At 35.2% G+C, this 12,005-nt stretch overlaps 1 protein-coding gene across 1 annotated transcript in view; it reads left to right on the forward strand.

Moving 5' to 3' along the window:
- Positions 1–2,963: 2,963 nt before the first annotated feature.
- Positions 2,964–12,005, forward strand: part of LOC134796788 (fatty acid synthase-like) — a 47,765-nt gene continuing 38,723 nt past the window's right edge. The window contains exons 1-3 of the mRNA XM_063769008.1: positions 2,964–3,153; positions 4,027–4,219; positions 5,635–5,755. Of these exons, the coding sequence (XP_063625078.1) occupies positions 3,004–3,153; positions 4,027–4,219; positions 5,635–5,755 (464 nt within the window). The 5' untranslated portion in view covers positions 2,964–3,003. The remainder of the gene's footprint in view (positions 3,154–4,026; positions 4,220–5,634; positions 5,756–12,005) is intronic.

Genomic DNA, 12,005 nt, shown 5'->3' on the forward strand with positions numbered 1-12,005 from the left:
CTTTTTTTAGTGGTTTCTTTTTCTCGACTCTTATAGGAAGAACATTGTCACATCACTAGTCTGTTAGAAACTGTCAAGTGCCACGAGTTACCGATGTGTGTTCATCACTAATCTTTTAAGTGCTACCTAAATGCCACGAGTTACCGATGTGTAGGCATCAGCAATACGAGTAGTTTAAAAGACCAGGTAAAAGAGGGTTTTTGTGATATTCATGGAAATACCATTTTCCATGAATATACTTATTCAGTGACTAATAAGTTTGTGATTAAAGCATCAAATCAGGCCTTACGTCAAAGATAAAATTTAATGTTCAAATAACTAAGATATCTAAATTTATTAAGTTGCAAATCGCAAATCTTCGGCTGATAAAGTAGATTCAGTACTTTATCATTATCACTCGCAACACCAAGCAATGGCATCACACATCGGTAACTCGTGGCATTTAGGTAGCACTTAAAAGATTAGTTTAATTAATTCCTTTTTTTAGTGGTTTCTTTTTCTCGACTCTTATAGGAAGAACATTGTCACATCACTAGTCTGTTAGAAACTGTCAAGTGCCACGAGTTACCGATGTGTGTTCATCACTAATCTTTTAAGTGCTACCTAAATGCCACGAGTTACCGATGTGTAGGCATCAGCAATAAGAGTAGTTTAAAAGACCAGGTAAAAGAGGGTTTCTGTGATGTTTTGTGTATTTAATTTGCTATTTCATTGAACCGGGGATGTAGCTTCATAAAAGTCAGGCACGAGATTTTTACTGAACTGTCAAAACTCTTATATAAAATACGCACAGCTTTTGTCACTCAATCGACACCCAATGCACATTTATCCCATATTTATGATTCAAAGGCTAATTTATAGAGTTGAAACCGCGAAGAGTCTGGTTGTCGTAACTGGTGACCGAAGAGCTGTGTCGGCTTCCTCGCACAACGTATCATCATTGAAATACAACGAGGAAATGCCGCCAGCATTCTTTGCTACAATGCCTCAAGGGCCTATTTTAGATTTAAGCTAGTTATTAATTTAGTTTAGTATATTAAATATACAGATATTTGATTATTATGATTACATCACCGACTTCACCCTAAACAAGGTATACTTTTCGAGTATGGGTTCACTGGGTTCAGCAGTTTCGACTGCCGACCTCACGTGTAAGCAGAACCATAAAACTGCAGTAAATCGGTCGGTAATCTCAAAATGCGGTGGCGATGCTTGCCAACAAGGCAACACTTGAGAAATCATAAATATATATTATCCAATTGCTATTGATACTTCTTGTAATATATCTTTCGTATATATTATGACATTAGTTTCAGTTTATAATTAAGATAAGTAGTAGTGTTTCTACAAAAACTCAAATTAAAATATTTTCATTAAAGTAATTTAATTTGGGTCTCATAGTATTTCCTTATCCCGTTGCTAATATTGATTAAGTATTATATTCTATATCAAACTGTATTCTGACATCATCAATGACATATCGAAAATCATTAGTTATATTATATCATTAGTAGGTAAACATTAAATTAAAGTAGGTACGTAAATTGGAGTTCAATAACATTTTTATTGAAATTTATGCAAATGCTTTCCCTAATGTTACACTTCATAATCACGCAATAAATATGGTCATATCAAAGATTATGTTCACTAACATTGTATTTAGATTCATTAAAATATACACTATCACTAACTTTGAAATTATTCATGTTTTAGTAAAAACTAACTTCTTCAGAAATATTTAAATGTAGGTTAGTTAGGTGACTTGTGTATCACAGAGCTGTATTTGTATTTATTTTTACTTGGTTATATGCAACTTCAATATACTTACTTCGGTTTTCCACTTATAAAACTTACACACTAATCAATTAACCACAGCAGTTCTCGAATTTTGACCCCTGACTTCCAGGTAATCGTAGAATTTCATGAATTTTGAGTATTGGGAGCAATACTCTAAATAACTATTGTTAAAAAGTACATGTATTTATTCAAATTAAAACGACAATGTGTAAACAGTAGTTAGGGATCCGCAAACAATAGATTAGGCTTTGTTTTTAATATAATCTTATATAGGTATTTAATTCAAAGTTAAATAAATCGAAACTCCAAGAAGGAGGAGAAATGTCACTTTTGATACGGACGGCTCCAATTTCACCACGGTGACAGGTGCGACAATTGTAAAACATCACTGTTGCTGACGTCACAGGCATCCATGGGCTACGGTTACCGCTTACCAATGGGCGGGCCGTATTCCTATTTGCCACCATCATTGTTTTATAAAAAAAAAACTTTATTATATCGGAAAAAAACAGATATTTCTCTTGCTAAGTTTATGACAATTGTCACAAGAAACACTACAATTGTCACGAAATTCCGACATATAACTCATTACCTGTCAAGAATTACCTACAATTCTTCTAAATCTTGACAATTGTCAGAAACTACGCAAAAGAAATATCTGTTTTTTTCCGATATGTTAAAGTTTTTTTTAATAATACAATGATGGTGGCAAACAGGAATACGGCCCGCCCGATGGTAAGTGGTAACCGTAGCCCATTGATGCCTGTGACGTCAGCAACAGTGATTTTACAATTGTCGCACCTGTCACCGTGGTGAAATTGGGGCCGATCATATAGGTACCTATAACAATTCCAGATCAAATAAATAGTTAAGTTTCAAAAAATTTGTTACACGAATTATTGCATTACCGGTCTGGGGGAAAAGATAGGTACCTAAATTACCAAAAATTTCGATAATTATAAACGTTATTTGATAACAATTATAAAACCAGCATAAATTACTTACAAGGATATTACGGTTGTCTGAAAAATTACATTCAATGTAACGCATTTTTTCTGTCACAATACGGAACCCGCAGTTTTTTTAAATACTGTCCCAGCCATCAACTGCATGACTTTATAAATAGTGCCCGCCATAATTACGTTTGATTCCAGCCACTGCTTCTATCGTTGACAGTTGGCTCCACGGGAACGAACCAATAGGATCATGGCACCGACACCTCAAGAGACGGTTGTGGAGCGCCCGGTCCCCGCGCCCCGCGAGTTGTCGGGGGACGAAGTGGTCATCAGTGGGATGTCTGGGATATTCCCAAAGTCCGGTAGTGTGCAGGAGTTTATGGAAAATCTTTACAATAAGGTGAGTATTTGAATATGTAAAGTGATTAGGGGAGAGTCGGTTAATATATGAGTTATATTGTATCAGTTTTTACTTACATGAATATTTTGTTTATTAAAGTAGTTACAAAAAACGTGTTTAAATGCGCATATAAAAGTTATTTTTCTTTGCTTCATTAATTATTAAGAAGATGAACATTTTGGAATTAAATTAACGTAGTCAAATGCGTGTGTCCACATATAATTAGGAAAACTTAAGTGGCCCACTGATTAACAGTCCGCCGGACGGTATCGGCCTGTCAGTTTTTCGGAACTGTCAAAATTTTGTTCTAACTGACAGGTCGATACCGTCCGCCGGACTGTTAATCAGTGGGCCCCTTTAGAGCTGATACGATTTAACCGGCGGTAAAATATTGCCGACTAACCCCTAAATGCCAGTGGTTATTAAAATAGCGATAGAGAAAGTCTAAACGGTCTTAATCGGGTCTAACTAAACATAACAGTACAAAGTTTAACTTGGTGGATCTTTATTATGTTTATGACACTATAAATACCCGATTTTTTTCGGAAATTTTAAAACGGTTTCATGTTCTGATCAAATTTTAAAAGTATAGTTTGAAATAGTTTTTGTAGGGCTAAATTTGGTATTAGTTTTTGATTTGGATTACAACCAAAACAGTAGCTAATTGTGTAAAAAAACCGGACAAGTGCGAGACGGACTTGCCCAGCGAGGGTTCCGTACTTTTTAAATAGTATTTGTTGTTATAGCAGAAACCGAAATACATCATCTGTGAAAATTTCAACTGTAATAGGGTCCCGTTTTTACCCTTTGGGTACAGAGTCGTAAAAAAAGCACAGGCTTCTATCTTATTTAACTAAAATTAACTTTTCACAGGTGGACATGGTGACAGACGATGACCCACGCTGGGTGTTCAACCACCCCGAAGTGCCCAAGCACCTGGGCAAGGTCTCCGGCATGGGAAAGTTCGACGCGCAGTTCTTCAGGGTGCACTATAAGCAGGCATGCGCCATGGAACCGATGAGCAGGAAGCTTTTGGAGCACGCATATTCCGCCATCTTTGATTCAGGTTAGTACCTATACATTTTTAACCGAATTCAAAGGGAGATTCGATTCCTACCTGTTTTTTATACCTCTTTATTTCTCGAAGAGGGCTGCACCGATTTAGGAAACTCCCACTGTCACCAAGTCAGGGGAAGTTTACCGTTAGGTACCATTATGTTACCATCTATTGGGGATTAAGAATCATTTGCTCCCACCCGCTTCTATCAAAAACAGTAATGGTCAAGTCATTCAGTCCACCTCCTACTTCTATCACGCCCTGTAAGGCTAAGATGATCGGCTCTTTATCATTTGTCACCATGCCTATCACGTTTCTAACAAATATGTAAGTGCGAAAGTGACGTCCATGATACCGCTTCTGAATTTAAATAATTTAGCGATCTTTTTTCTTTTGCCGTAGTAGCATCGTCTAGGTCAAGATAGTTTTAGTCTATCTAATAATAATTTTATTGCTTTAGGTTGTTCAGTTTAGGTAGTTTTGTGTGACTTGCACGCACTGTTTAGACCATGCTAAGCAGTTGTTGTATGAAATTTTTTGAGTCAGCCATATATAAAACGACAGCTGGACAACCTTAGCAGCTAATCGCAAATAACCTTATGCTGCTATTTGTTCGAGTTGAACATAAAATAATAAATGCGTTATGATTGCTTTATGCGGAATAAAATGGTTCACATCAAGCGCATTCCATGGCATCACTAAATATTCATGAAGTTCTACGACTGCCTGGAAGTCAAGAGGTCGACTTTCGGGTAATGCATATTAGAGTGTGATGACTTCAATTAACCAACACTAGCTCTCGTGTTTAAAAAGAAGTAAAGTAAATTATAAATATAATTCTTCTTCAACCTAGCGTTTTCCCGGCCTAGCGCCATGGTCCGCTTTCCTGCTCAGTCTTCTCCACTTTAATTATAGAAAAAAATTACAACATGCAAATTTTATAATTGGAATTAAATTTTTTAATGGCGGTGTAAGTTATTTATGTCAACTTATATTTTTTTGTGTACGTTAACTTTTTCTCAATGCAAAATGTTAAAAATATAAAATATCGGTGAAACTGTTAATGTAAGAGTGGGATAGAATCAACGTCTCCTCCCCTTTCCTAAGTAACCGCAGCATTTGTAACGAAATAACTTGTAAATTTCATCTGTGGCATAAGCTTGAAGCACATAAGTGAATGCTTTAATAATCAACAGTTTATAAGCAAACATAAGGCTTGCTTCGTGTAATAGCGATAAGCGTTTTCTTTTAAAACAATTTATGACCGTTATATTTATTCCTTTAGCCTACGGGCTACTATTAATAGCCTGTCACTGTATTGACTGCTTGAGGGACCAATGCAGGTTCTTTCGTCTACGTAGAGAATCATCAACATGAAATAAACTGTACTTGAAATAAAGTTATGTATTTATTCTTATTGCCAGGAATCAACCCAGAGCAAATCCGAGGAAAGAAAGTCGGTGTTTTCATCGGATCTACCTTCTCGGAGTCGGAGAAGATCGTCATTTATGAAAATATCCAGCGCCACGGCTTTGGCATCACAGGGTAAGTGATATTTAAAATTACTAGGGTTAATGTACGACTTTTAACCGGAATCGAATCCCTACTAGGACCAATGAGGATTAAATGAATTTTCAGAACATTATATTACATTACTATCATATATGGTCAGCAGAATATTAACAGTGCGTGACGATAACTAGATAGAAGTAACAGCAGGCGATTATCCATTTAGATAATGTTATGTAGCCGTACATTAACCCCCTTATTCATAAAATTCTTACTTACCTTAAAATAAAATCTGAATGCACGTCTGAAATCGGTCGTCCATCACAAAAATTTTGCATACATCACACATTTTCCCTTTTTTTTAATATACAATAAACATTCACGTTAAACCTTACTTAGTATTTACTGGACAATACAATCCTTAGATGCACCTTCTATTTTTAAAACCCGTACTAATTTTTGACCCGCTATTACTGGGGCTACGCCTTTACCCAGTTAATGTTAAGTCACTAGACCGAGCGTAATTAAATCCGTTGTTTAATCAAATTTGGCCTAAATTATTTTCTAAACTTGATTTTCGAGGCAATTAGTTCATCGTTAGTCTATTCCTCGATGTTCAACGTACTGGTGATAGTATTATCCCATCAAAAACAAAAATGTGAAAAGATAGCCAAGTTCAATAAGAAATACGATTACGAGTATATGCATTGTTGTTGTATTGACATCGCCGACAAAAGAATTGAGATCAGGGGTGTCAAGTTCTGTGTAGAAAATCATTTTTACATTGCATTTATTTTACTTGGGATGTAATTCGAGATCAAGATCTAACTTGGCTATTTTTTACCAACAAACCAAACTTATGAAATACAATATATATAACAAAACCTATACGTAAAACTTAATTTAGCAAATAATTTTATTTATAAACTTGAAGAAAGCCGGAGACCAATAAGTATCAAATTTTGGATTAAGACAGACATAGACAAACGTCATATGCACATATAATAATAATGGACTAGTATTTTTTATAAAAAAAATGTTTCATGCTCTTTTTGTGAAATTCTTAGTATTAAATTTGATCTGTATAAAAATCCAATATTATTATGGAATAATATTAACATCAATAAATTGCTCTGATAATTAGCTTAAGATAATATATATATAATACTTACAATTCATAAGTGCTTGTTGCTAGGCCTACATGAATAAAGTATATTTGAACTAGAACTAGATAAAGAAGCAATGGCAAATTGTACCTAAATTTTTAGACCTTAACAAATGTTTTACTACCAGAGAACATGAGTAAAACAGATAGCAAGAAGTAAGACGCACAAGGTCAGAAAGTTGACCTGAACCAACTACTTTTTGCCTAGACACGGGCCTGATTTACGACGATCCTTTAATCAGACACAAGACAATGATAACGACTACTAATCTTAGCTACTTTCATATTAACATGAGCAAAACAGCAAGGACTAAGGCGCGCAAGGTCAGAAAGTCGACCTAGACCAACTACCTATTACCTCGATACGGGCTTGATTTACGGCAAACCTTTAATAAAAGACTAGTTAATGATAAAGATTAACAATCTTAGCATTTTACGTATCATTAATTACTTGAGTAGACTTGGCACCTATTATAATATATCTGAGACTGATGTATCTTGGGACAATCGGTGAAAAGAGTAGCTAAACTTTTAATGATAGGTACCGACTTGTGGCTTACTCACTCATCACCCGGGTCACGGCGGCATGGGTCGAATTTCCTCAGGCACTACACACACACACACACTAAATATATGCAATCCCTTAGGAGCTTACGACGCCCTCTGGCCATCTCGTATGGTTCGTACCTACTTCCTATGCTATTTTTTTCATAATAAAAATAATTTAATTTGTTTCCTAAGTGTTAACTAGTTCCCGTAATTTGGCACGTTTTTTAACAAAAGCCGGAACACTACTTTGCAACTCGTATACAATAGTTATTTGTACAACAAGAGATCAAAGTTTGATATTTCTTCGAGTGCTTATTTTGAGTCCCGTGCAAGCGAAAGATTCTATAGTAGATTCACGAGCGTAGCGAGTGAATCTAATTTAGAATCTTGAGCGTAGTAAGGGACTCAAAAGCGCACGAGATGTAAATAACTTTGATCTCGTGTAGTACACAAAATTTTTCATCTCAGCAGTGAGAACATACCTATTAGGCAACTTGAAAAATGTAATCCTTCTTCATCACTGCACTTATGTTTTCTTAAGATATATAAACAATTAAGTTTAATTACCGCAATCGACCACAAAAACAAAACTTAATAATAAATTTCAGTAAAATAATATGGAAATAACCACCAACTGACACTTCAAACGACAACTCTTTTTTGTAAAAAAAAAATTGTATGATACGGTCCGAATTGCGGATACGTACTATTTGTCAACTATGGTAGAAATTCTTAAAAGTAAAATAATTAATTTTGCATGATAATCTGTATATTTTTTGAGTTAATTATTTTAACTGTACAATAAAATACCTAAAATATAGTATTTTATTAGTTTTTATCAAATCTACAACTTTATTTTTATTAATTTATTATTAAGAATTCATATTCGTACGTGGTTTGGAACGATGCGGTCTGAAGTTTTTCGGGGGTCTACTTCGAACCGTCAATATAGCGTTGAATGTCGTTTTAACTTTTTTTGTCTGTTTCTTTTTGCTAACAGTGTGAAAGCGACAGAGATAATAGAACCCAAGTATTTCGATCTTATATTAGACCCCGCATGTTGAAATGACATTTGACTATAAAGGTCACTTGAATGTCATTTTGTCTCACTCAGTGAGCAAAATCGCATTTTGCTCACTGTTTTTACGAAGCAAAGTACCCTTGTTCGAGCTGCTGAGGTGAAAAAGTATATTGTGAAAGTCTCACGAACTTCCTTTGAGTAGGTACTTAATTTGTAGAGAATAAGTTCGCGGTTGCTTCTGGTAATGAACTATATTCCGTTAAATGAAGTTATTTTGATAACGTCATTTAACGGCATTTAGTTCATTAAAAAGAAGCAACCGAGAACTGAATGAAGTTATTTTGATAAAGCGCTGGAGGCCTAGCGGCAAGAGCGTGCGACTTTCGATCCGAAGGTCGCGGGGTCGGACCCCGGCTCGTACCTACCTACCAGGTCAATGAGTTTTTCGGAACTTATGTACGAAATATGATTTGATTACCAGTTGCTTTTCGGTGAAGGAAACCATCGTGAGGAAACCGGAGTAATCCCAATAAAACCTAGTTTCCCCTCTGAGTTGGAAGGTCAGATGGCAGTCGCTTTCGTAAAAACTAGTGCCTACGTCAAATCATGGGATTAGTTGTCAAGCGGACCCCAGTCTCCCATGAGCCGTGGCAAAAATGCCGGGATAACGCGAGGAAGAAGAAGAAGAAGAAGAAGTTATTTTGATCTTATGAATGCTCAAATGATGATTCAAACTAAATATAATATTTACTGTGATACTATGAACAATTTTATGCGCCCTGCAAGTCACCTAAAAGTCGTTTCTTTCCAATAACAAATCGAGTTAGAATTTTTAAAATCTGATCTGTATCTGATATCATTCTATTTAGTTTGTTCCTATGCGTACGCACAACCCCTTAAAATTACACAATTTTGTATACTTATATATATGAAGATATATGCTGTTCACCGTTCAAATTTGTAACAATAATTCACATATTACAAATTAATTCGATAATCCAACGATAAGCAAACAATTTTATTAAACCGAAGTAGAGGGTGTCGAGTGCCCGGGGCATGTTGCCACCCCTAAATATTTTGGCTAAATTATGTTAGCTGCCTAATAAAGTTTCAGAATTCTGATTGACGGACGTATGCAATTTCCTACCCTAATAATACTAGTATAAGTAGGTACCTATATTATAAGCTTATACGTGTAATATCACAGATTGATGATCTAGCCCCAACATCAGTTGGTTTGGTATAAAAAATTATTCATCATCGTCATCGTACTTAATGCTTAGAAATAAATTAATTTAATATGGGGTAATGTGACTTGTAACTCCGGTAGCCGTTTAAGAAGTGTAATATTCTTACGGTAGATGTCGATGTCATGGGCATTATTTTTATGATTGGGGTCTTTACAGGTTAGTTTAATTTTTATACTGTATGTTTAGGTAGGTACTTATTTACTTAATTTTAAAATGTACTATTATAAATAAATATTTTAGAATACTAGTTCGCTATTAATTTCCCGGAACAAAGTTTTATACGGAACACTAAAAATGAAGAACATACCTAACACCGTATTGTTCTTGCTTCCCGATATTAAATTTTTAAGCCTCACCGCCAGGGAATTCAATAAGCACCAATACAGCACTTATACATACAAACACCAATACATCACCTATAACTTATCGTCGCTTATCGAAATTTTCCCAACATTCGTATTGCATCTCGTTCCTCTATATGGCAAATGATAGTGACGAAAACACTACTCAAACCTAAACCACGTAATGAATTGACGTTCTTACACAACTTGCAATGAATCTAGTGCCAATAAAATCGAGTTTGAACAAGCGCTTTATGGTTTGCGATCGTTTCTAATTAAACACACAGTTATTACACTGCTGCTCGATAATTAACATTATAAAATTTAAAATTAGTTGATTAACCCGACTGCATTTTGTATGGAAAATGCACGCCGACATTGCAGTTGGCGTGCAGTTCCCACACAAATTGCAGTCGGGTTGCAGTCCGTCTGTATCGGCCCTAAATGAGTAGTGTCCTCGGATATTAGTTATAATATAAATTATACCATACCAAAATTGAAACATGATGTACTCGCGTGGGGTAAGTAATAGAACGTATACAAACCTATAATATATAGCTCAGAATATATAAATTCAATTAATATAATTTTGAATGGCATAACGTGCAATAAGTATAACGTGTGATACGTATAACAATGAATTCTATAATTTTATAATGTATAATGACCTTTACATATAATATCGTTTATGATAAGTATAAAAAGGTATAACGGTGAAATAATATATTATAATATACAAAACAAATACAACGTAATAAACCTAACCTTTTATTTTTCTGGGGGGTAATAGTTCTAACCTAACCTAATACTTTTCTGGTAGCAGTTTCTTTCTCTGAGGGGTCACAGTTCTAACCTAACCTAACCTAACCTACTTTTCTGGTAGCAGTTTTTTCTGTCGGGGTCACAGTTCTAACCTAACCTAACCTATTTTTATGGTAGCAGTTTCTTTCTCTGAGGGGTCACAGTTCTAACCTAACCTAACCTACTTTTCTGGTAGCAGTTTTTTTCTGTCGGGGTCACAGTTCTAACCTAACCTAACCTATTTTTATGGTAGTAGTTTCTTTTTCTGTGGGGTCACAGTTCTAACCTAACCTAACCTACTTTTCTGGTAGCAGTTTCTTTCCCTGAGGGGTCACAGTTCTAACCTAACCTAACCTACTTTTCTGGTAGCAGTTTCTTTTTCTGGGGAGTCACAGTTCTAACCTAACCTAACCTACTTTTCTGGTAGCAGTTTCTTTCTCTGAGGGGTCACAGTTCTAACCTAACCTAACCTACTTTTCTGGTAGCAGTTTCTTTTTCTGGGGAGTCACAGTTCTAACCTAACCAAACCTACTTTTCTGGTAGCAGTTTCTTTTTCTGGGGAGTCACAGTTCTAACCTAACGAAAGCTACCTTTCTGGTAGCAGTTTCTTTCTCTGAGGTGTCACAATTCTAAACTAACCTAACCTACTTTTCTGGTAGCAGTTTCTTTTTCTGGGGAGTCACAGTTCTAACCTAACCTACTTTTCTGGTAGAAGATTTTTTCTGGGGAGTCACAGTTCTAACCTAACCTACTTTTCTGACAGTAATTAGTTTCGATGACCTATGAAATACTGAGCTATCCAAATAATTTTACTGGTGTTTTGTTCAGATTACTATGACTTTTTTTTTGTTCAGACTTATATGAGATGATATTCATTATTTTAATTTATATGCATAATGAATGTTATATTAAATGTAATTAGTTTATTTGTATGTTATACCAAACAGCGGTATGTATATTGTATGTTATATTATTTTTATGTTATACTTATTGAAAATATAGATTTAGTGCATTATACATAAGATTAGTATACGTTTTGAACGTTTGTAAACTGAAATTATACCAAAAGTTCGTATTCATTATGATACGCACCCACTCGCGTGGATCTGGCTAGGTTCAGCTCGTAGCCTCTTGGAGCGGGTTCAGCAGCAATAATGTA

Source organism: Cydia splendana, chromosome 14, assembly GCF_910591565.1.
Source record: "Cydia splendana chromosome 14, ilCydSple1.2, whole genome shotgun sequence".
NCBI lineage: Eukaryota > Metazoa > Arthropoda > Insecta > Lepidoptera > Tortricidae > Cydia > Cydia splendana.